The sequence below is a fragment of the Heliangelus exortis genome, chromosome 3 (genome assembly GCF_036169615.1).
Source record: "Heliangelus exortis chromosome 3, bHelExo1.hap1, whole genome shotgun sequence".
NCBI classification, from domain to species: domain Eukaryota; kingdom Metazoa; phylum Chordata; class Aves; order Apodiformes; family Trochilidae; genus Heliangelus; species Heliangelus exortis.
In genome coordinates this window covers 71,738,476-71,764,328 of record NC_092424.1, presented here as the reverse complement: position 1 = coordinate 71,764,328, position 25,853 = coordinate 71,738,476, and the positions used below count along the sequence as shown (strand labels likewise).

Genomic DNA, 25,853 nt, shown 5'->3' with positions numbered 1-25,853 from the left:
TGTGATGCTTTGAAGGCATAAAAATGACTTGATTCTTATTCCCAGGGGACAACAGTTTCTGGTCCTAAGGCTGGGATATGCAACTGCTTACAAAGAGCTCTGCTTCTGTAAAATCTCCCTCATTTTTAAGACAAACTCTGGTTAGGAGCTGCAGTCTCCTCAGTCATTGAATATTGCTTGAATTTATAAAAACACGTAAGAAATTATTGTGCTGGAGAGGGAAGAATAAAGAAAGAAAGGAAAGAAGAAGAGGAAAGAAAACTACTGTTTTTATTTTAGCCAGTCTGCTTTTCACTTGATAAACTACATAAGCTCTCTTCTACCAGCTTGGTTTTCCTCTTCAAACGAGTCCAAAAACCAGCCAAAGTTAAAGAAAATTAATTACATCAGGACAAGGACATGACTCCTTGTAAGTAAAGTATTTCCCACTTCATCTCTCATCTTGCCATAGCCAAGAAAGAGGCATCATCAGAAGTACACCCACTGCCCAGGGGACACAGAATCAACAATGCACTTGTTTCCTATGAAACAAAGAACTTTTGTTTGCAATCCAGGAAGGAAGAAAGGGGGTTTGGATATTTTCAGCAAGTTCAAATGAGTTTGTTAAGTGATTTAATATTTTTTTTTTTAAAGTCCTAACCACTATCAATCATGTAGCTGCATCCTTCTCTGAATTGCCATGTTCTATCCACATGGGCTGTTTACTCTGGACTGGGAATAAAACATCACTTCTAATGCAGAGCTTTTATAAAACCTGCAAAAAAAACCACAGAATTGCTTTACTTACAAAATCTGGTTCTCTTGTAATCCAAAAGGCAGGCAAGCATTTCAGGCATATGATCCTCACATGGAGTATTTTTGTCTCCATCATTAAAACATTTTCACTCATTTAGAAACTGACCCTGCTTTGAGCAGGCAGCTTTATAGAATCATAGAATTGGCTGGGTTGGAAGGGACCTCAGAGATCATCAAGTCCAACCCTTGATCCACTACTGCTGCAGTTACCAGACCATGGCACTGAGTGCCACATCCAGTCTCTTTTTAAATATCTCCAGGAATGGAGAATCCACTACTTCCCTGGGCAGCCCATTCCAATGTCTGATCACCCTCTCATTAAAAAAATTCTTTCTAATGTCCAACCTAAACCTCCCCTGGCACAACTTGAGACCGTGCCCTCTTGTCTTGCTGAGAGTTGCCTGGGAAAAGAGACCAACCCCCCCCTGGCTACCCCCTCCTTTCAGGGAGTTGTAGAGAGTGATGAGGTCTCCCCTGAGCCTCCTCTTCTCCAGCCTGAACAGACCCAGCTCCCTCAGCCTCTCTTCATAGGGTGCTCGAGTCCTTTCACCAGCCTGGTTGCCCTCCTTTGGACCTGCTCTAGGACCTTATCAGATGGCCAGCAGTGGACACCACCTTAGTAAGTCTGTATTTCTATAATTTATCCTATTGAAATGTTCTGCATGTATTCTTTTTATTAAAAGAAACAAGTAATCAGAAAACTCAAACAGATTTACACCAAATAGTTCCTGGAGTTATGAGGATATGCATTTCTCCTTTGGTACATATTTCATTGCATGGAGAATGTTTCATATTTTTCTAATGTAGTGTTTTCTACTGTATTTTGGTTCATGGTGCAATCTGTTCAGTTGCTAGTATTTAACACTCAGCTACTAAAAATGTTGTACAATTTTAACTATGTATTCCTGTTTTAGTTACTGAATCCCAGACTTGTACCTTCTCCTTCCTGTTTTATCGAACTAGTGGCTCTAAAAGCTGTTCCAACTAACACTTGTGCTGAGGCTGTAACACCTGCAGGAGGACCTGCTATTTTCCACATATAAAAACTTTCCTAACATCAGAACAGATTCAGATGATAAACAACATCAACTCCAGCAGAAGCCAATGTCCTCTCCTTTGGATATGTGTGGTATAAAGATATTTTACATCTATTTACACAGATTAGTAAGTATGTCTCACCTCAGTATGAGATTTTGTACAATGCAAAAGTGACCAAACCACAAGACATACTGATGTAATATTAAACACTGGCTTTAAATTCACAGAAGCAGGACTGCTGACAATGCAGGTCAAACTTCCCAATCACTTATCTGCACATTTTGATATTGCACAAGCTTTTGAAGAGTGAATAAGTGGGTTATATAAGTCAGATGCAGGCTGATCCAAAGGTGCTTTGTCAGGATAAATTTTAGAATTAAAACAGAGTGCCAGAAAACAGAGCAAAACCAGATTCTGACACTTCTGACTGTTGGAGGGTTTATGCTAAACTTCTATTCCTGTCTGTATTGGAATTCTGTGCAACTGAGTAGATGGCACAGTATCTATTTTCTGACATGTTCAGTGAAAATAGACTATTGGTAGTATAACAAATAGCAAGAATCAAAGCACAGAAGGGCAGCTACCACCTGCATGTCTCCATGTATCACAGACAGGGCTGCTACTACAATTGCCCCTTATAAAGGGTTCCCAATACCTCCCATTATGATACTTTTACCATACTTGCAGCTACCCAGTTTTGAGGTTTGAACTGGATTTCCTACATCGAATATCATTTTTACCTCATGTAGTGCTGCATGGAAAGGTTAATCAAGAACAGCTTAATCATTCCATGGATAAGATTAAGGAAAAGCATGAACTTTAACATAATAGAGAAAGAAGAAAAAGTTAAGGTTGGAAAGACAACATGAAATTTAAGTATTTGGGAAAAAAAGAAAAAAAATGAAAAGTCATTACTACATTTGTAGAGTCAAGCTATCAGGTTGAGAAATGCCAGAATTAGAGAAGGTGCAGAAGAGTAGGTGTGCTGTTTCACATTAGACTTTCACAATAATGGTAGATAACAGCAACATGGCTTTGTAAATACAGTTTCAAAATCTCCCACTGAAACCCACTAAGATACAGGCTTCCAAGAAACCAATGTTAATGAAACTGGGGATATTCTGCACTGAGTAAGTCTCCTGAAATTCAGGCTAGCCAGCTACTTAATATTAAATTTACAGTGGCAAGAGTCAAAGTAAAGGCAAATATTCATGTCCAGAAAACAAAAATAAAATCCATACAAGTTGGGGGTTTTTATTATTTAGAAGTAAACTAAAACATGACATTTCCATCTAGAAGCCACTGGCACATGCTGTGGTAAATTCAAACATGGAGAGGTTGTTTCAGCTTTCAGATTCCTCCCAAATTCAACTTCTTCCTCTTGCACTGGAGCTTTGTAAAAGCTCTGATACACCTGGAGACATCTGTTTAAGGCAGCTGCTGGAGTTCAAGCTTATCAGCAGATGGTGCTTCAAAGACATCATCTTCAACACTTTCTTCTATTGGCTTCATTTTTGTCGAAGTTCTCAGGTAGGGAGATGTCCGGCCTGGGCCTGCCACAGTTACAAAGAAATTATCAATTAATTGAACACCACATACCTACTACATACACCTATTTGTGACAATACTGTCTTACTTCACTTGTAAGAGGATATTTGTAAGCAAGGGTTTCTTTGTTATTTGCCCACAGGCATCAGGAAATCCTGGACGTGGGACAGCCACGATGCTCTGAACCAGCAACATATCCGAGATTCAAGCCCCATGGCCACCACAGGCACCATATCCCCAAATTATCTGCAAATTCTGCCTGCACGAGGTGCCCAGCCCTGTCTTTCTGGTGATCCTTTTCTCACCATTACACTCACCCACTAGAGTTCATCTCCACAGACAGTGATACGAATGCCTAAGCACAAGAAGGACGCACAGTGGCACACTCGCCTTGAAAAAAATTCCATGGTGCACTGAGCAAATCTCAGGTGGGTACCTGATCACAGCAATAACTGCCTTAAAAGCATGGTAATGTACAACTTGAGGAAAACACAGTACACCCATAAAACCAGAACAAAAACCCAAACAAAAAAGCCAAACAGAAAACCCCCCAGGGAAAATAAGTAACAGATGAAGGCCAACTTTTGACTGATAGTGACTTCATTGCTCTAAGATAATCTTTTAGAATAGCATCGACTCAAAACTTGCAAACAACACAGCCAGAGCTGGTAAGACATTAAATGGAATCTTTTTGCAAGTCACCACTGCAAATGACCTCTGTTGTAGTTAAGATTTCAGCATGGGGGTTAAAACACAGAGCTCCTTTGACACCAGCCAAACAGGTTTATTCCCCATTGTTTACTCTGAAACTGCTTCTGCACTTGGACATTTTTTTCTCTTGGTACTCTCTTCTAGAGTTAAACCACCATAATGTTACAAGGTTGGAAACAGCTAGCATAGGGTTAGGGAAACCTTTGAAATAGCATTTTAGAAGAAAACAGCATGAGGCAGTGGTCCTGTCTGAAGATCATCTGTATACAAGCTAAAAATTTAAGTTTTCTTGAAAACATACTGGTAGCCATAACATACTCTTATTGCAGGGCTATTCTTATTAGTTAAAAAAAATTTTCAGATACACAGTGAAGTGGTCTGCTAAGGAAGCTTCTTTACCAGGAAGGACTCCCTTGTGCTGCTTGTGTTACACATGGAGAACAAAAAGCAGCTAAAGACAAGACCAGTGAGTTATCATATGACTGCATTTTAAAGTCACATACACAAAAACACTCTTCAGATTTTGCTTTTCAGAACTTTTTATGTTAAAAATGTATTAGTATTTTCTTTTGACATGCAAAAACTACTTTTAGCTGCCATGATAAGGGGTTACTCAAACACATTTTTAAATACTGGAATTGTTAAGCACTTCTTTTCACACAGAGGGGTTTTGATTGCCTTAGCAAGCGAGGACTATATCATTTAATTGTCTTAATGCAAGGTTTGCTGGACACCAGCAAATTATATTCAAGGGTGAAAGAGTGCCTGAAAATGCTGAATTACAGTTTTAGCTTTTTTTTTTCTTTAAATTAAAAAAAAATAATTATTAGTATAGTTTATCACCATTTTTAAGAATTATTTTCCTCAGTTTAAAAGTGCTTAGTTCTATCCAGAAATCAGAGTAAGAAGCCATAAGGTCTATCCATCAGGATCCAATATAAGGTCTAATACTGTTGAGTTGTTTGGTTTGAAGACATGCCCTCACTTTCCTCAAATACAAAAACCTTATCTAGTGATATCTCTCATCCAATGTTACACAGATGTTTAAGAGACTGAAAAAGACCTTGAACCCAGGCCTTCCATACACCACTCTTTTGCTCTCTCTTGAGGACCTAAGCCCAAATACCTATTAAAATGGCATTTCCCAGGAATCCTAGTCTTGTTTTTTACCACAAGCTGGGTATAACATAGGAAGAACACATAATGTAACATATATCTCACAGTACATATAAGATACATATATTCCTTCCTAGCTTAGAAGTTTGCAAACACAGATTCACAGACTGGCAAATTGGAATGATTTAAACCAAGCAGCATAGAAAAAAAACCACAACTGTATCACCAAAGTGTATGAATGACTATCAAGCAATAGTATTACTGAGTAGACATTAACACTGAAATGTTTTTTAAAGGACTGAAAGACAGGTAAAGCTACCCTTGTCATCAGGTTGAACTTTTTCTCCTTAACTCAGATTTTGGAAAAAGACATACATCAATTTCAGTTACTAACAAAATACATACAGGAGGATCATGGATGTCAAGCACAAGTATCCCATGATAAACAAATCCCACTTTAATACCTTTTTGAGGATGCTTGCTGAGTTAATGTGATGTTATCAACAGAAAACATCATGCTGCAAACGACTTGCTCCATAAGCATTATAGAACTCTTGTTGGTTATTTCCTTAATATAAAAGCAAACAGTTAGTTGGGTTCCTTAGTTAGTTAAATCGAAAACAGTTTTGTTAGTAGTCATAGTTTGGGACCTACCAGTCAGTATTTCACCCTTTTACTACTAGACACTTTGAAAAAAGCTTTATATCAATTTCTTGTGGTTTGTAGCACAGATAGAAGCATAATTTTAAAAGATCACTGGATTACACAAAAAATATAAACACTCAGTTTTTCAAGAATATGGGAATTAGGAGAACAAAACTTATTTGTATTATAGCAGTCAAATATAATTTTTGTAATAGGAAGCTTTTGTTCATTCAACAGCTGATCACCCAGCAATGACAAGATAGTACTCCTGTATAGTTCCTGTACAGATAAGTTTCCTTTTAATTTCTTCTCCTAATTAAAAAGCAAAAAACAAAATCACAAAGCTTTGTAATTTACTTCTGTTCCTCACTAAATCTTCTGAGGGTTTCTAGATTTTGTTTGTTTGTTTTTAAATAAACAGTGTATGACTGCAGAGGAAAGATCCAAGGGAACAGGGGACGATATGAGCAGGTACCTCATACTACATTAAAAAACAGACCAAAAAACCAAAACAAAAAAAAAAAAAAACCAAACCTGAGTGCTATATTGAGAGCACCTAGGAGTAGCAGAAGCATTTGAAAACAGAACAATAGTAAGATATGTGTCAGCTTTTTTTCTCAGTTTTCCCTGTTATCTGAGAAAAAGTACATACATGGCCACAATCCACATTGAATACAAATTTTTATGCAGAGCTCACCTTAGTAGCAAACCCCTCATTGGCAATGACAGTATGGAGGAATAACTAACAAGCTATCTCAGAAAAAAAGATATAAGAAAAAAAAAAGAATCATTACAGTTAAGTGAGATAAATAACTTTCTGAACCTTTTTTTGGAAGTCAGAGATTTAGTGTAAATCCAAATGAAAAGAAGAAATAAATGACAGTATTTCCTGAGATGTATGATACACTGTTGCATGGGTAACCCCCCCTGCTTCTCAAAAAGAAAGTCCAGAAAATAAAAAACACCTAAACTTTCCCCTCTTTTGGGGAAAGTACAGCCCATACACCAGAAAATATGGTACACAAACCAAGGAAAAGTAAAACAGAGAAAAATGTATTTATCACATATGTGTGAAGCATGAATGCTTCCTGGGGATTAATGTAATTACAGCTGAACATGTCATGCATTTAGATTACTTTCTCCCAAAGCTGCAATACAGGTGTAAGCATTTTGCTGCTAAGCCTGAAAGAGAATTTTAGTTCAAGCTAATTGAACAAAAGAGTGTTACAATTTCTTTCAGGCTTCCGAGTGTGCAAATTTGTCCAAGGGCTCTCTACCCAACCGAGAGGCTTCAATTCCATGGAGCTTTGCTGTGAACGGGTGAAAAGCCAGTTGGGAGCTTATGGATAAAGATTGGAGAACAGACCAACACAGAAGACTTGGTGGCAGGTATCTGGTACGGGCTGCCTGATCAAGAAGAGCAAGGACATGGAAGCCTTCTTTAGACAACTGGATGAAGCCTCCTGGTCGCAGGCCTTGGTGCTTGGAGGGAAGATTTAACCACCCCAGTATCTGGTGGAAAGGCAACAGGGCTGGGAGCAAGAAGTCCAGGAGATTTCCAGAGAGCATAGCAGACAATTTCTTCACACAAGTGATCGCTGAGCCAACTAGGAGAGGTGCTCTGCTGGACCTGTCACTGATGAACAAGGAGAAACTCATCAGGGAGCCGAAGGCTGATGGTAACATTGTCTGAAGTGCCACCATGAGCTGGTGAAATTTAAACTGCTCAGAAGTGTGCAAGATAAACAGTAGAGTTACAACCCTGGACCTGAGGACACGGGACTGTGGCTTGCTCGGGGTTCTACTTGGCAGGAACCCACGGGACATGTCCTGCAAAGGTACCCAAGGAGAGATACTTTATCTTCAAAGACACCTTCCTCAAAACTCAAGGACAGTCCATTCCAGTGTACAGAAAGTTGAGCAAGCATGGTAGAAGGCCAGTACAGATGAAAGGCCTCTGACAGAGCTGAAATGCACACACACAAAATGAAACCAAGGATGAGCTGCTTGTGAGGGGAGTACAGAAACATGGTCCAAGCATGCAGGGATGGAATTAGAAAAGCCAAAGCTCAGATGGACCTGGATGTAGGGAAAGGCAACAAGAAAGGACTCTACACATACGTTGGTAACAAAAGGAAGGGCAGGAAAACTGCAAGGCCATGGCTCAGTGTGATACAGGGCACAGGGACATGAAGAAGGCAAATACTCAATACCCTTTATGGTTCAATTTTTTACTTTACATCTTGAGGCCTTCCAAGTCTCCAAGTTTAGTGTTACAGACTGGGAGAGTGATACCTGACTTACAGAAAAGCTGGACTGAGTTAGGGACCACTTACTTCAACAAGGCAAACACAAGGCTGTGGACCCACATGGGCTGCATTCAAGGGTGCTGAGGGCTGGCTGATGCAATTGCAAGACCCCACTCCATCAGCTTGGAAATGTCATGGGAGATCAGGGGGAAATACATAAAGGCTAATGTCATGGCCATGAAAGATCATGGAACCCATCTTCCTGGAAGCCATGCCCAAGCACATGAAGGACAGGAAGGTGACTGGGAACAGCCAGCATGGATGTGCCATGGGATGACCTTCTGTGGTGAGATGTCAGCCCCTGTGGATGAACAGAGTACAGTGGATGGTGTTTATCTGAACTGCAGTCTGGCCCTCTATAGTCTGCCATAGAATCCTTCCAGCCAAATGGGCGAGACAAATGAACTGGATACATGGAGATTGGGTGAAAAATAAATTGGACTGCTGAGGTCACAGTGTGGTGAACAGCAGCAGAAATCCTAGAGGGCAGGTGGTTACCAGCAGTGTCCCTCAAGGGCCAGCACCACGGCGTGTACTGTCAATATATTAATGACCCAGATGATGGGAGGGAGTGCATTCCACCCAAGTTCATAAACAGCAGCCAAAGAGTGAGGGAAATTGTTGACAGGCCAGAGGGGAGAGCAGCTTGTCAGAACTGGGCCTTCAGAGGCTGGAGAAAGGAGCTGACAGAAATCACATGAAGTTCAACAAAGACAAATTCCTGCACCACCAACCTACACAGCAGTACAGCTTGTGCATCAACAACTTGGAAAGCAGCTTTGCAGAAACAGACCAGGGGGTCCTGGTGGACATAAACCAGAACATAAGTCAGCAGAGCATCCCTGCATTGAAGAAAGCCATCCATACATCGGGCCACAACAGAAAAAGCATAGCCAGCAGGTCAAGAAGAGAGATTAATCCCTTCTACCTGGCACTTGTGAGACAGGATCTGGAGTGCTGTGTCCAGTTTGGGCTTCCCCATACAAGAAAGACACGGACATACTGGAGCAAGTGCAGTGGAGAGCAACCAAGATGGTCAGAGGGTTGGAGCACGTGAGGTACAGGGAGAGGCTGCAAGAACTCTGTGTGTGTTCAGCCTTATAAACAGAAGGCTCTTGGGGGATCTTAGTGTTGTCTTTGGCTACCTAATGGAAGAGTATGAAGAAGACAGAGCCAGACTCTTCTCAGAGGCATGCACTAAAGCACAAAGGACAACAGTCATGAGTTGCAATAAGGGAAATTTTTTTCCCTGTGAGGATGGTAAGGCCCTGAAACAGGCTGGGCAGAGAGGCTGTGGAATCTTCCACCTCAGAAATATTCAGAGCTTAACTGCACAGAGCCCTGAGCAACCTGCTCTGGCTGACCCTGCCTTGAACATGGAGTTGGACCAGACAATCTCCAGAGGTTCCTTCCAACCTCAACTGTTCTGTGATTCTAGATGTCCCTTCAGGAAACAGAGGAGAAATAAAGAAAACAACACCAGAATTTTCAAGCTATATCCCAGCTGTCACTCTTGGCATTCCACTAGGGTGAAACACTATCAGGGCTTTTGCTTCCATCTATCTGGGTACATGAAAACTGTACCAATGTTAAGGAGTGAAAACAGAGAGGTCCTCCAAGTCTGAAGGAGTTTCTGGATGAGAACTGTGAGGAACACAATGGAAAACAGATAATGAAACAGGCAAGTGCAAGTGCTTTAAAGCTCTTTTATCTTCTTAACAGAGTTTAACCATAATAACTGGTAGTGTTTGGTTTCTTTTTCCTCATATACTTATATATATATTTCCTCATCTATATTTAATTACTAAAGATAGTATTTCCCAAATAAAAATAAATAATCCTATATCATAGAATCATATGATCCTTTAAAATTCTGTTAAACTAACTACTTATGCCAAATAAGAAAATACAGAATTTTCTGGGTTTTTTTGTGTTCAAAAGCTGCTTTCAGAATCCCAACTACTGCTACAGTTGACATTCATGAAAATTAAAAGTAAAATATAACAATAGCCTAGAAAGAATCATTTACAAAGTTTCTATTAAGGAATAAATTCCAAGAGTAGAGGCAAAAAGGTCCGACAAAATTCCTTTCTTCATTTCACCTGTTCTCCACTGCTCCTCTTATAAAAAGCACAGGGGAGGAGAGCCTGACAGAAGAGATTTTTCCAAGTCGTATCAAAATATTTGTTGCACACCACATTTCTCCTGACTGTGCCAATATAAACTGTTTCAGGAGGAAACTCGGAGCACCAAATTGCTGAGGTAAAAACTTGTGTTTGGGTTTTTAATTTCTACTAGCATCAGCCACAGATAAAAAGGAGATACTTCTGTGGCAGGTGCTGCATACTCACAGCTTTGCCCCATTGCTAAAAAAAAAAATCCCATATTGTGTCCCCTCATTAACATGGCAAAAATTAGTACAGCACATGATGGGTTTTTTGATAGCATTCACACAAGATAGCTTCAGTTAGCATACAAAGCCTTTTGCATCTTATGAATTCCTTCCATCCAGCTGCTGTGCAGACAGCAGCCAAAAAGCTGCAGTCTGCTGCCACTGAAGGAGGAAACAGGAGCTCTGCAACCATTTCTAATGATCAAGCTGCATTCAGAATTGACGTCGTGTTTTTTGAACACTCACGAAGAGAGGATGCAGAGGAAGTCCCACGAAGAAATATCTGCAAGCCATCCTCACTGTCACTGGTACTGGCCATGCTGTTTCTCATCTGCATCACAGAGAGCTGTGAGCAAAGACTAGGCTGTCGATCAATCTTTTTGGAAGCCTAAAAAAAAAAAAAAAAAGTAATAAAAAAACCCCTCAATTTTTTGAAAAGGCATACAAGTAAACTGAAATACAAATGGAAAATAATTCCTCTGCAGTAGATGCTCTGGTCTCAGCTATGACTATTCATGAATCAAGAAACTGGTTAGAGCGGAAGATTCTATGCAGTCTAAGCTGATTTAAATCATTAAAATAGAAGATGCCAGTAATATATTGGATTTGGAACATTAATTAACCTGAGATTTCATAATTGGTATTCAGTTCCAATCCTGTTTTGCATTGGACTTTTAATGTATTTTCCTACAGAAAGGATGTTTTTTATTGTCTGATAATTCATTATTTAGGTATGATACTCTGCAATTAAATACAGCCTTTATGATGAGTCTGGTACTCCATGCTAAACAGAACAGCATGCTATAAATTGCTAAACTCTGCATATATCTGAACTGAAATGTGTTCACTTCCCTGGCTATTCATTTCATCATAATAAAACAGTGAATGTCATTCCTTCCTCATGGATATCATTTGGCTCTTGATTTTACTGAAGACAGATTAAGTACATCACATGAACATTATCCTCTGCCTGTCAAATGGTCTTAGGAGCTTCCATTTGCTTTGAGTAGCCTTCCTGAGAACCCCCTGTACTGTTCTATTTATATAAGCCATACATTGTACCTTGCTAAGTACTACTGCAGGTCAGAATTTTACTTTAGATGTATGTCAGAGGTAGCAATCCATGACAAAAACATAATGGATAAGTCCACTTTACTGAATTTTACAAGCCTGGGAGTAGCATCCCATTTCACATGGAGAGGAATGACTGTTTTCCTAACAGCAGTGAAAATGTCCTTAGGTAGGAGAAAATCACAAGTTTCTCTACAAATACATGGATACTTTTCTGTTTTCCAACACATAATGAATTGATATTCTCATCTTCTTACTATCATCTTGATTATCAATAATCTATACTGAATTTGTCTCTGCTGTTCTCTTTTATGTACCCTGTATACAGGAGTCAGCTAAAAAGCATTAAAGGCAGTCATTAATTTGACAATAAAGCCTGTGAGGAGTGATGCCTGCATAGGGTGCAGGCAATGGGCAGGTGAATTTACTTGACAGTTTTTGTCCTACATTATGTAGGGAAGGGCTTATGCAACAGGATTTTTATTTGAGGAAGAATTAAAAAGGACTACAAATTTCCCATAAGCTCACTCTTAATTTTTCTAACATACATTTTCAAAAGTTACTGTGGTAAAACAGTTGCAACAATCTAGTGGCTGTTAGCAATAATAATAAAAACTTGGTAAAAACTGAAGTCCAAGGAGGGGTGAATTTTAGTAGTTTGGGGTTTTTTTTAATACTTGGAAGGTATGATAAGGACCTTTCACTTAAAAGCAACCAATTGCAGCATTACAACGAGTACTTCATTATACTTCCATTTCAATAAATATTTTATTTTACTATTTGTTTTACTAGTTCTGAAGGTCTACAGTGCCAGAATTCAGAAGCACAAGCATATTGCAGATGGCTTCGTATATGAGGTATGACAGCCTAATGCTGTCATCCATGTGTAAAAAAAGAAAATGAGGCAAGGAGAGAGGAAAGAAAAGATGAAAATAAATAGAAGAGAGAAAAAAGATAGAGAAAACAGGAAAAAAAAAAAAGATGTGAAAGAAGAAAGAGGAAAAAAGTAAAAAGGCAAGGTAAGAAAGAATATGGAGAACAGTAGCCTCCCAGGAGAGGCAGGCTGAATCCATCCTCAGCACACACAGGAGGAAAGTAGCTACATGTTCTTTTCGGATGCCTCCAAAAATTACATACTTACCCCAGTAAGGGTTTTCTTTGTGTTTTGTTTTGTTTGGGGCTTTTTGTTGTTTGTTTTTTTTTAATTATTACGCAAAATTCCTGATATGAAATAGCTTTGAGCATTTGACTGCAAGACAGTGTAATCACCTATTTCATTGATCAGAACACAGAATAAACAGTGATTTACTGCTAGTGAATTTCTTCTCCAACTATCCTCACTCTTTCTACAGCCAGTAGAAAATTGAGTAAACTTTCTATGTCTAATTAGCCATAAAAAACATGACAAGTTGAAGTCTGCCATATAGTAGCAGTGGCAGTCATTCCTTTTGTCCAGTAAATTCATAACATTGTAGAAGCAACTATTTAACCTATATATGAGATACTTATGGGCAATCTGATGAGAATTTCTGCTCTGAGCTGCTGAGAGTTAAATCAATACACACAGAGAATACAAAAATACGCTTTTATAAAGTTATTAGGCTTTCCATTAATGAAAATTCTTCACATAAATATAGAACCCCTACAGCCACTACATAAATAAGGAAAAGCCACCAGCAGCTGAGTTGCTGTCCAAATCTTGAAAAACCACATAACTAAGTAAGGAGGCAAAACAGCAAAACGAAAATAAAACAAGATAATCAATATATCCATGACTACACCAGACCACTTAGTGTGACATGTAAAACACACTCCTTCTATATGCAAAGGAGATATATTCAGATCACTGATTATTTTATTTATACCTATATGTATTACATGCCCCCTTCCACTTCCATATTGTATCAACTCAATATTCCTTCTTCCCAACTCTCAAACACATGTTGAAATCATTCTTCTTGACAATCAGTATTATGCCGTTGCTTGACCCCAGCAAGCAGAATCTTTAAGAAAAAACCCCGAGGCTTCTTTGTTAAAAGGCACCTTTTGTCAATGAGAAAGGAGAAGTACTATTTTAGCTACTGGCCATCACATCTACTACTTGGCTAGAAGGATTTGCACTAGCTGATCAGTTCTGCATCTCTGTTATTCTTCTTTCTTGCACATTTCTGTGCTATCTTGAACAGATATTGCTTCTGACAGAAAGGTTGTACTGACTCATACTCTGGCACTAAAAGGCAATGAGTATGAATACAGCAACTGACAGCAGCACATTACACAAGGTGCTTTAAGAGGATTTAAAATTGAAGTAACAATGCATTTGTGTGGTGGAGGAAAATTCCCAAATGCACCTTCAGTTGCTTACCTTGTCATTTAAGGTTGGGTCATTCAATGAATAAAGTTTGTTCGTAATATCTTTGCCAATAAGATACTTAAAGATCTCATAAAGAAATGGCTCAGATTCCAGAAAATAGGTCAGCCTTTCCCTGGACCAGCAGAGGAACTTGCAGTTATCATCTGCGATAATGGTGACCTGAGAAAATACATGCTCAGAATTAGAACACTTTAAAATTGCCAAAATGTTAAACCACATTTAAAAACAGCTTAAAAAAAATATACCATTTTATTTGTGCCTCCAGTTAAAATAGCTCCTAAAGCCTTAATGGTTTTTGCCATTTCTTAGAATGTGGTATTTACAAATGTAAAACATCTTGGATATTTATTGTCCTAATACATTTTAACTGATAAGCATGGCCAGTTTGTTTTTCATAAAACATGGAGAGAGATAATAGGGGTCAAAATCCCTTGAAAGTTCCCAAAATGAAAAAGCACTTATGTTAGAGAAGATTTACATATAGTCAGTCCTCATTTCTGACAGTACTCGCATCCCACCAGACATACATGTTACTTGGGTTTATTTTATGTCACTGTCACCAAATATGAACCACATCCAAAGGTCTCCAAAGAGTTTTTTTTAATTATTACTTTCAAAAGTTTCACCTTCTTCTCTTCACTGTCAGCCCTATGGATCCCACAAGTACCACCTGCTAACACCTGAGCTAAGGCTTCATTTGCTCAGTTACTGATAACCCAGCTATGGATAACTTCAGAGGAGGTTGCAGCCTCTCCAGGGAAGCTGGACCTGCTGGGTTCATCCCCTGTGCCAGCAGAGGCCAATGGCACACTGCAACCTGCACTGCTTGGTGATACCCAGAGGAATGTTTTGCAAAGGAAAGTCCACCCTCTATGAAGAAATCAGGAGCTCTGCTATTTCAAATTAACAAGCTCCTGAAAAAAAAATTAAAATATATATAAAGTCGAAGAAATAATGTGAAACTGTCACGTATCCATGGATTTCAGCTTCACAGAGGGTAGTAGCAGCACACAATGCAGTAGCAGACCAATGTTCCAGAGTTGCCAGCAGATGGTGTCCTTAAGATTGAACTCCTGTAGTCTTTCAATAGAAACACTGAGAGCATTTATATGGCAGTAACAAGTAGAACTCATCAGTGAAGGACATACACTGCATCAGATTACAATTTTTTAAAGCAGGCAGAAGTTGAGGCATGAGCCTTTTCCATTTCCAAAATCTTTCCTTCACCTGCCCCCCCCCCAAAAATCCTTACAAAAGGGAGAGGCTGTGCCATGTAGACAGCTGTGCTGCAGGATGTCTCACTGCAGCCCAATGAATGCATCTGGACAGCTCTCTCCTTGACATTACACATAATATTTCAGTGGAATATATGACATCCATCAATGATTTTAGTGTCTACATTGCTCTCCCTCCCCTTCTGCACAGGTATCTGTACCCAACCAGCCACTGGTTGGTCATTGCTACATGTACATAGTAAAAGAATATCAAGAAAGAGGCAGTAAAAAAGCCATTTCAGTGCTATGTTAAAACATCTTCCCTAATAGTATGTTTTCCCCACAAGTTACAGTATGAGACATCCTCCTTTAATGCATCTGGAGACAAATACCCTTACTGCCCTCCATGCGAGTATTTTTATTCAAAACACCATCATGTCTTTCAGCTTTTGTTGCTTTCACAACTTCCAAAGTCACAGAAGCATTAATACATTTAGAGAAATACCAATTTCAAACTACTACTGCCTGAATTTTTGGTCCATCATTTTACTAATACCAAATGTTATAACTAATTTTCCTTTTGTTTTTGAACCAGTGATGAGACTGCTCACATCATCTCTTTTCCACTAAAGCTCTCTCTTGAATTATTTGTCCTGAATAATTTCTTAACACAAACCAAACTTGCAAACAGTAAAAGAGAACAGAATAGCAAAAGCCAGTGAACATCATCTTAATACTGCTTTGCAACTTTTGATTTTAAAAGTTAGTTTTGATATGGTCCATCACAAAGCACTAGGACTAGAAACCTAGTAAAATTATGTAGACCAAATGGTTCAATACTGATCAAATTTACACCCTGTTTTTTTATGATCTTGTTCATTCATACGCAGTGACATTTAAACCAAAGTGTACCTGGAATTTCTCACCCCTGTTCATCTGTGTTGATCGAAATTCAGGAGAATCTATAAAGGCACAGGGGTAAATATTATGCAGAAAATGCCCTCGATAAGACACCTTCATTCTGGAAATAAAAATGTATGAAACAGCATTTTAAAGTCATGGAGGTTGATTAAATTAATCTAAATTTTGATAAGATATTGACAATGGTAAAGCAGCAGGTTACAAGGCAAGAATATGTTTATCATCTGGAATTTCGGCCCCAAAGCTACCCTATCTTCTGCCTAAGCCTCCACCAATCCCAAGCAGAACAGACTGCCAGCCATTTTGAGCTGCTGGACATGATGTACATCCTCAAAACTTTGCTATTCAAGTGAAGAAAGGGCTGAAGGACTATCCCACACAGCCAGATCAGTATGGGGCTTCCTTCAGACACCTAGCTTTGCAGTAACGAGCAGCTAATGACTTCAGTGAAAAATGATGAAACCTGGCATCACCATTCCCATCAGCAGAAAAGAATTAAAATACTGGCCAGAACTTAGCAAGAGCTTCAGGATGACAGCCAGGCTGGGGGCATTTATTTTACCCCTTCCCACCTGGGTGCTCTCAGCCTCTGGGCAGTGCCTCTGTCCCTCGCCCCTCTCCACTTGCAGGCAATGAATGAATTCCAACAGTCCTGTTGTTTTAAAGTCTGCTGGAGGAATACTTTTTCTTTCCCTAGTGCACAGTATTTTTTAACCTTAAAACCTAAGAATGCACTGGTGATGTCTTAGATATCTAAGACTCAAACAAATCTCTTGACCTTAAAGATACTGGCATTATAGAAACATCATTCCCACTAAAACCCACAGAGCTGCACACACAAGTGGAGACATAATAAGCTTCCAGGAAGATATATAAATATCATTTGACAACAGTATCACAAGGTACTCTATGGCTATAGATTATTATTCCACAGACCATAAGATACTACAAGTAGTAGTATGTTATATAGTTATATATATATAGTACAAATAATACCATTTAAAAAAACAAACCCCGCAACAACTTTCAAATCTATTCAACCATCACACAAAGCATAACACTGTCCACAAGATTTACAGAACCTACTTCCCCTTCAGCAAGATGCTTAGCCTATCATCAACTGATGTTTTATCTTCTGCAGCATAGGCTTGACCTGTCTTTAAAGTCTGAATGTTGCAGAATTGTCCAGTTAATCTTCGGAAGAGCTCCGGAGACACATGGAGAGGTTCAAACATTCTCTTGTAGAGGCTGCTAAGCTCCTTCTCTATCTTGATCTAGATTGCAAAAAAAAAAAAAAAAAAAAAAAAAAGACATCAATAAACACAGAGGCATATGTTAAAAATGGGTAGGACTGCATGCATGCTTTAGTTGATACATTTGAGGAACATCTTTATGCTTAGGCAAGGAAACAGCTGGTAAACATCTATCCACAAACATTGCCTACGATAGGGTGACCAAAACTTCATCTAAAATGAGCCAGGCTGGCACACTGCTGCTTTAGGATGCTGTTCCAGTGGAGTGACACATTAAATCAGTCACAAGGAGTCTTTTGAAATGCCTGCTGAAGTGGCAGCAAATAGGACTTTGGCAGAAAAAAAAAAAAAAAAAAAAATGAGGCTGCCTGCACATTTTCATACCACATGCACACCTTGTTCTGGCCATCTCAGGCTCTCCTGGGAGACCCTTTCATCCCTGAGCTTCTTGGCTTACTTGCAGTAGAAAAGCAGTTTCTATGTACTATGAACCCTGAAAAACAAACCCATTATATTGAAAACACTTGTGATGAGGGAGGGAAAAAACCCAACATTGCCAGCTGAACTTCCCACATCTAGGAACATCCCACCCAAACCCAGGCAGCAACAATGAGAGAAAGTATGCTGGATAAAATCCCAAGCCTGGAAGCCTTTCCTGAATGAGACAGTGTCCCAGCCTCCCCGAAAGCAGAAGCAGCCTGAACAAAGCCTGCATATTTGCTGGGAGGAAAACAAATTGGAACAATAAGACTCAGATAATTAAAAGATAAAATATACACAGAGCAGAGAACAAGGCAAAGCAAGAAAAAAAAAAAAAAAAAAAAAAAAAAAAAAAGTCACCACTTCAACGAATGAAAATTTTCCAAGTTTAGACAATTTTCTAATTTTTTTTTTTAATTCTCTATTAAAAAGAGGAAAGAAGAGCTGGCAGCAGCACAGGGGTCACTTTTCAGCTGACAATAGCCATCAGTGGGAACCAAGAAATTTCTGGTGATCTTGTGGCTAGAGGAGGTGTGGAATCCAGAATGACCATAGGAGGCCCCAAGCTGTCTGAGGCCCATGAGGGCTAAAAATGTCAGTATTCCCTCTCTAGAAGATCATTTTAGGGCACAAATATTATTCTCTAGCCCCTAAAAAAAGTATGCATTCCACATCAACAATCCTCCCTGAAATGTTTTTAGTAGAATTACTTCTGTGTGGGAAACTGTAAATCAAGAATAATGAAAAGTTTCTTGAAAACTGAGAAGGTTTCCTCATTACATTTCAAGTTTATTTAAATACAGAACAAACTGAACTGAAGCAGAAATGTTCTAGATGTGTGGGACTATATTTGGGAGTATTTCACACACAGCCTCAGGCACTGATGTGATCCATCCCCCATTTGGGCCACTGAATGCCACAAGAATCACTCTGGAGGTAACAATCCAGTGGGCAGTGATGGGGAGATAATCTGACAGAAAAAGGATACAGTTTTTTAATCAGTTGCTAAGGAGGAAGATGTAAGGCTGCTTATATGATCTTGCTATTAGCATTTCATGACTTCTCAGCCTTTATAGTTGTACAAAAGTTTAATAAAGAATATCCCAAAGTTGTAGACTTCACTTTTTTCCCCAGATGGCCTAAACCCATGAAAAAATGTAAGTTTATAAAGCACAAGGATTTTTATGCATTTAATTAATTTAAATAAAGAAATGCTACCTGGCCCAGGAACAATAAGGTAGGCAAGATTAAGCATAAAGTCACTGAATGCCAGAATAGCTGAGGTTGGCAGGGATGTCTGAAAAGTCACCTGGTTCAACCTCTCTGATCAAGCAGGGTCACATAGAGCTAGGTTGTCCAGTACCACATTCAGATGGCTTTTTAGTATCCCTGAAAATGGAGATTTCCTAACTTCTCTGGGCAACAAGTATCAGTGCTCCATCACCCTTACAGTAAGATTTTTCAAAGCGTATCAAGGGTGGTCTCACAGAGACATCAGCCAGCTGCCTCAGCCCTCATGGTGTGTGCCAACAGGGCTCATGGACTTACACATGCCCAGTATGTCAGGTTTACCCTGGTTTCACACTCACTGGCAGGACAAAGTCTCTTGTGTCAGAAATCACCTCAAAATGCTTGATTTCAAAATATATTCCCTATACCCGAGAAGTCAGATGAGAATTGGTTTTGCCCACCAGTTCTCCAGGAACTCCCTCATTTGTAACAGCCATACCAATGGAATTGGCACCTCTTTCTTTCTTTCTGCAACTCTTTCTCTTTTTCTGCAACTCAAAGCAATCAATTCCTTTCTCTGATGAACATATAAATAGCTCCCACAACTCATGAATTCAAATTAATGAATACAGACCTGAGGACAGGATTTGGCCTGGAGTGCTAATGCAGTCCCTTAACTAACACATGACTCAGGTTTGATGATCTTCCTCTCATGTACAATACTTAAGAGAAAGCAGGTATAACCACTTTCTTAAAAGATTGATGGGGTTGGATACTGTAGATATATTTTAGATGGTCTCCCTCCTAACAGATTATTCACCCTTCACAAGTGCAGCTGACTGCATCTCCAGTCATACTTGTGGGTCATATTCCAAATGAAGCATACAAGTAGGTGTAATGTTTTGTTCAGCAGTGGTTGAAATATTCTGGGATGCTGCCAGAGCCCAGAGTCAGAGCTCTGTAGAAACAGCAAAAAGACTTCTTCAGCTTCCACTCAGATGAAAAAAGTCAAATCTGTAAAGCTTCAAGGAGTCAAAACCATAGAAATAATCTTCTGGTCAGAATAGAAACACACTGTTATTTTTCATGCTCCATTTATTAAAATGAATATTTAACAACTGAACATATCAATTATTCATTTTGTGATATGACTAACTTGTAATTATTCTCCCATTCCTTTCTTTCCTTAAAAATGTGATTTGTGATGACAACTAAATAAAATTGATTTTGAGATGAGCAACCCAATAGTTGCAGACAGAAAAGTCTCATTTAAAATTAGTTCCTAAGAATTTGGGATGTGGCTGTCTGAACAGTTTCCACACTTGGGGGGAAAGTATTTAGGTAGGTTCTAACAAGAACCAAATACTCAACTTCTTTATGCCAACTAACCTGGATGGTTCCTCTGTTCTTCAGTGTTCCTCATCCTGTCCCACTGAAAACTGTTATGTAACTCAACTATTATTGACTCTTATAAGCTCTGCACAGATTATGTGCCTTGAATAAAGTTTCTAAAGGAAATAATTAAGACTTGCCCTAAGTTATCTTTCAGGTCTTTCTCAAAAAAAGATCTTTATGATCTCATACATAGATAGTGAGCTAAGAGCTAAGCTTGAAAAGGAATTACTGTTAAATTCTGTAGGGGAGGGTGTTTGGAAAAAAAAAAAAAACAACAAAAAAAACCCCCTGATTTTAACAATAATTACTGAAAATATTATGAATTACACCACTTAAAAGAGTAAAACGTTTTAAATGTGATGTTCACGAATAAAGTAATTTCTTAACTTTAAGAGAATACCGACATTATTTTAAATCTTAATAGACTAGCTAGTTCTTGGCTAAGCTTTAAGTTGTAAAGGTCACGTAACCCTGCAGATGGCAGCCTTTGGCGGAATCCCTGCTCCATACTGGAGGAACCCAGCTGTAGGTAGAGAACCTTTCCCTAGCATATAGAAGTATATATAGCATATAGAAGTAGATGCACTCATTTTATCAGCTTGTTGTAAACAGATGCAATTTAACCTTTCGCCTCTCCTTATACAGGGTGGTTGGCTACTGGAGTTTGTTCTGCAGGGTTTTTCTAGCCATACTGGTAAAGATTTTAGCCTTTCTACCATCTCTCTTATTTCCTTTAAATTGTTCTTTTTGACAGCTTGCTCTGGATCTACCCAATTGAAACCCTTAACTTTCCCAGCACTTTAGCACCAACATCTATTTTCTTATGTTTCCTCCAATGTTCTCTGCCCAGAATTTTAGTGTATTCTGTACAAGAACAGCTGTGTTTGCACCACATGTGTATGTTATCAGAGTGCTGAGCACTTTTGTTCTGTGAGGAAAAGCTACAGAACTAGAGAGCAGAGTTAAAGACAGGTTCTCTGGTCCTTCCTCTCTTAGAGGCAGGTTTTTTACCAGCTTCACTGAGTGAGAGTTTATCAGTCAAGTTTCACGTCCTTACAGAATTCCTTCTTTTTAAAACCGCCTTTTATAAAACCACTTTCTTCCACTTCTGTCACTTATCCTAACTCCCACAAATAATTCTGTTAGCAAATCTACCAGAGGGTACAGTAAAAATAGCTGGCACAGTCTATACTGTAATGCACAAAATCCCCAGTCTCTAGTAACATAGCATTTAGTATACACACACACATATACATATATTAGGAAAAAATTCTTCACCATGAGGGTAGTAAGATACTGGAATAGGTTGCCTAGGGAGGTTGTTGATGCTCTTTAAGTCTTTAAGGCCAGGTTGGATGAGACCTTGTGCAACCTGGTCTAGTTGGATGTGTCCCTGTCCATGAAGGGGGGTTGGATATTGATGACCCTTAAGGTCCCTTCCAAGCCAAACGGTTCTGTGATTGTGATAGAACTGTCATCACAGAATAAAATATTTTTCTTTCTTCATTCAGCACTGATTTACACATTGCAGGGTGAAATATTTTTATTTTTACTCAAGCACAAAACAGTATGTCCTCATCCCAAGGTGTTCCTTCACTTTCCAATAACCTTTTATTTAGAACTTTGGAAAGGATTGGATGCTTATGAACCCAATGATCATTATCCACATTTTAAGGACACACGTCACAACTTACTTTTAAAAATGCAGGTAAGTTTTAAGGATTGCTTTTCTAAGGATATTAGCTTATATCAGCTGTGCACTCCTGTCTTTTGCAATAATTTCTCATTTTGTTAACCAATTCCTGTCCTGTTTGACAGAGGGCTAGAGGCCCTGGGATTATATTAAAAGGCTCAACTGGTGGTTGGGTTGAGAAGCAGAACATACTAATTCGGTGGCTTCATCGAGGGAAAAGAATGCCATGTCCCATATTGAAGACCAGAGCATCTGCACAGGTTATTTAACTGCAAACATGTAGAACGTGGCTTTGCTGGCTCTGTATTTTTACAACTGCTATTTTGTGTAGTGCATTGGGCAGCACAGCCACAGCTGATGAGCAGAAACGTGGTGCAGTTTCACCTTGCTGCTGTATTTTGACGGTGCCACATAAATGGATTGAATAGGTTAAAATAATAGCATTAGCAATACAAGCTCCAGGAGGACTTACCCTTTAACTGGTAAGATTACTCTCCCAGAGCAATTTCAATAACTAGAAATATTAACTGCACATCTATAAACATCTAGCAGATCAGTCTAGCTAGTTTTAAGCTATCCTCTAGGCAAGACAGAAGTCAAACTTTATGCTGGCAAGGAGGACCTTGCCTGTTTCCTACTTGCTTTCTTGAAAAGGCTGTGTTGACCTCGTGATGTGCTTATTTCCAGCTAGATGTTTGTGCTTTTTTGTTTATTTGTTTTGGTGTGCATGTACCAACAGACAGCTGGGTTGCTAGTAATTTTGAGGAAAGAGAATATATTTCTCAATGAATAATAAGAAAATAAAGATTGGATACATATCTATCAGATATACATTTAGATGAAGGCAACACAAAGAGTCCTGTATTTTTAGTAGACATTTCAAATACATTCTTAAAGTGCATTTGAAGGAAGTTATCCCAGTTCTGAAGGCAACAAAAGGTATTGCAGAATTCCCAGACACAACCCTCAAAACTAAACTAATGTGTTAAGATGGCATAAAGGGAAGGATTATGCTGCCTAATACAGCCCCCACACATTACTCAGTTGTGCTGCTTACATCTGAGTCCCACGGGTGTTCAAAAAGCACAGTAGCACCCCACCTTTCATTTGCATATAAAGAAATGTGGCAGTACAAAGAATATGGCTAAACCATTTGCCAGCAAAGGCAAGACTGTGAAGGCCATTTAAAATGGATATCAGCATTTGTTCCTATGTCTATTAAGGCACTTATCATTTATCAGTCTCCCTTCCCACCTCACAGGGTGTTCAAGACTTAAAAGTGAGGTAGGAAAGTTAGATCTTTCCCAAATACCTAATTAAAAACAAAAAACCAAAAAACAAAACAACAAACCAAAAAAAAAAAAAAACCAAACCAAAAAACACCCCAAAAACCAAACAAAAATCTCCAGCAACAAACAACTGTCCTGGAATGCTCAATACCTTAGTAGGTTTTCATTTAAGGTCGTCTGTATGCATGCACTGTTATGAGTGGAAGGATGGGTAAAATGAAAAAAACAAAACAAAACTCAACAACAAACAACCAAACAAAAAACCCAAAAAAACCCACAAAAAAACCCCCAAAAAACAAACAAACAAATAAAACCAAAACCAAAACAAAAACTCCCGAAAAACAAAACAAAACAAAAAAACCCCAAAACAAAAACCACTTCTAAAACCCCACGCACAAACCCCAAGCCCCCAAACTACCATTTCTGGTCTCTCTGCAAAGAAATCACGTACCCTTCCTTACCCCCAAAACCAAACAACAGCCAAAAACAGACAAAAGGAACTTCTAAAGTCAAATAATTTTTCAAGAATATGGATTTAAGGGAAATAATTATGGACTTCTTCAGATACTTATAGTCTGGATTCTGTCTGAAGTAGCTAGCTGGCCTCTCCCAGAAGAATTCCTGTATTATTCAAGAGCTGCTGTGTAATTCATTAGTTTCTCCAGGGAACATGGGCAAAACTTCCTTTTTCATGCATCTTAGTAGACTGCCTGTGCAATGTAGCTGTTATACATACCGGTCTTCTCTTATACACTAGGTATATGAAATGTAAAAGGTTGACAACCAAAAACACAGAATTCCAGATCATTATGTCCAAGGCACAACGGTAGAGAGTAGCCCAAATGATGAACAATGCACACCCTGTAAAAATTATTAAAAAAAAAAAAAAGGAAGTTAAATTTCACCCAACACTAAACCCATTGTTATAAAGCCATCAAAAATGTGTCCACTTGGTGTAATTACAAAAAATTTAAAAAAATAAGCAGCTGACATAGTTAAATCTAGTATTGAATTTATTAGACAAACAAGAGCCCGGAAATGAATGTTTGCTGTTCATATCAGTAACATTCATCCCTAACTACTGAGCAGTAGTTTCACAAAAACCTCTTAAAAACATACAAAGGTATTTTTTAGAATTTAAAGGAATGTTTGCTGCGTTTTGACAGATCACAGGAGGAACCTGAATTCTCCCCTGTAAGGTGAAGTGAAAATTTAAAATGCTTAGTCTTTTTTCATTATTTTATTTTGAATAATGACAATTGCTTTAAAAGATGAGGCATACTGCATGAATAAAATTTTTAGCTACAAAGACAACACTTATCAAATGATAAGACTGTGCATCAGCAAGTCTCACCTAGGTAACAGAGAACCTACCAACAGAGATGGCTGGAGAGGTCACAAATATATTTTCTCTTAAATTTCATGACAAGAAAATGAGGAGTAGGTGCAAAATTAGTGCTCTTTTCTCCCTGGAGACAATTCTGAATTCATTAACTCAGTATTATCTACTCTGTCTGGGTTGTTGATTGCCCAGGCAACATTTTTGTTTTGATCAGAAAAATCAAAGATGTGATGACTCTTGAACACCTTGTTAATTAGACTACATGGGATAGGAGGATACAAAGCCTGGAAGTATTGAAGAGGAGCAATATTGTTGAGCAGCACAGAGATGGGGCCAAGTGAACAAAGAAAAAGGGACAGATCCCTAGGAACCAGGCATTGTTATTTCTGCTTCCCACAGAGTAAATTTACTTCCAGCTGCCACCTCAGTCTGAAAAACTCTGATTCTCTCTCTCTTCAAACTTCAGGAATACCCACAGCCCAAGCAGCAAGCTCAGCAATTGAAGAGCTCTCACTGCTTTTAAAATGAGAACTTCATAGACAAAAGGTCTTGCAATGCTCAGACCCTTGGTCATTAGTACAATCTGCTTTAACAAGTTATCCTACAACAGCGACAAAAAAGGCAAGATCACTGTAAAATAAACCATATAAGTTCTATCATAAAATTAACCTACACTATTATATAGAATCATAAAATCATTTTGCTTGGAAAAGACCTTCAAGATCATCAAGTCCAACCATTAATTTAAGTCTAATTCTAGTACTAAACCACATCCCTAAGTACAAATAAGCATTCCCAGTTAAAAGTGCTTAAGCATGCCCTATGTTGTGTTATACTGGGGTTTATCTTTCTTACACTGCAACAACTCACTACTCCTCCTTTGATTGCAAAGACCTTGCCCCACACAAAGTACAGGAGCTCTGAAATAGCCATGGGACTGCAAGAACATTACAAATGCTTGTTCAGTCTCAATCATGCCAAATGCAGTGTTTCCTCTGAAGTCAAATTTTAGTAGCTCAAGATGCCTACACTGGTGG

At 38.7% G+C, this 25,853-nt stretch overlaps 1 protein-coding gene across 3 annotated transcripts in view; it reads right to left on the bottom strand.

Annotated features, from left to right (window-relative positions):
• Positions 1–3,062: 3,062 nt before the first annotated feature.
• Positions 3,063–25,853, bottom strand: part of POPDC1 (popeye domain cAMP effector 1) — a 42,040-nt gene continuing 19,249 nt past the window's right edge. For 2 of the 3 annotated variants that reach the window (XM_071741248.1, XM_071741247.1), the window contains exons 3-8: positions 24,211–24,335; positions 17,221–17,408; positions 16,126–16,234; positions 13,991–14,158; positions 10,801–10,942; positions 3,063–3,386 (exon numbers count right to left, since the gene is read on the bottom strand). In XM_071741248.1, coding sequence (XP_071597349.1) covers positions 3,262–3,386; positions 10,801–10,942; positions 13,991–14,158; positions 16,126–16,234; positions 17,221–17,408; positions 24,211–24,335 — 857 coding nt within the window. In that variant the 3' untranslated portion in view covers positions 3,063–3,261. Of the gene's footprint in view, positions 3,387–6,890; positions 7,490–10,800; positions 10,943–13,990; positions 14,159–16,125; positions 16,235–17,220; positions 17,409–24,210; positions 24,336–25,853 lie in introns of those variants that run through there. The other variant, XM_071741249.1, reaches the window with a different exon arrangement.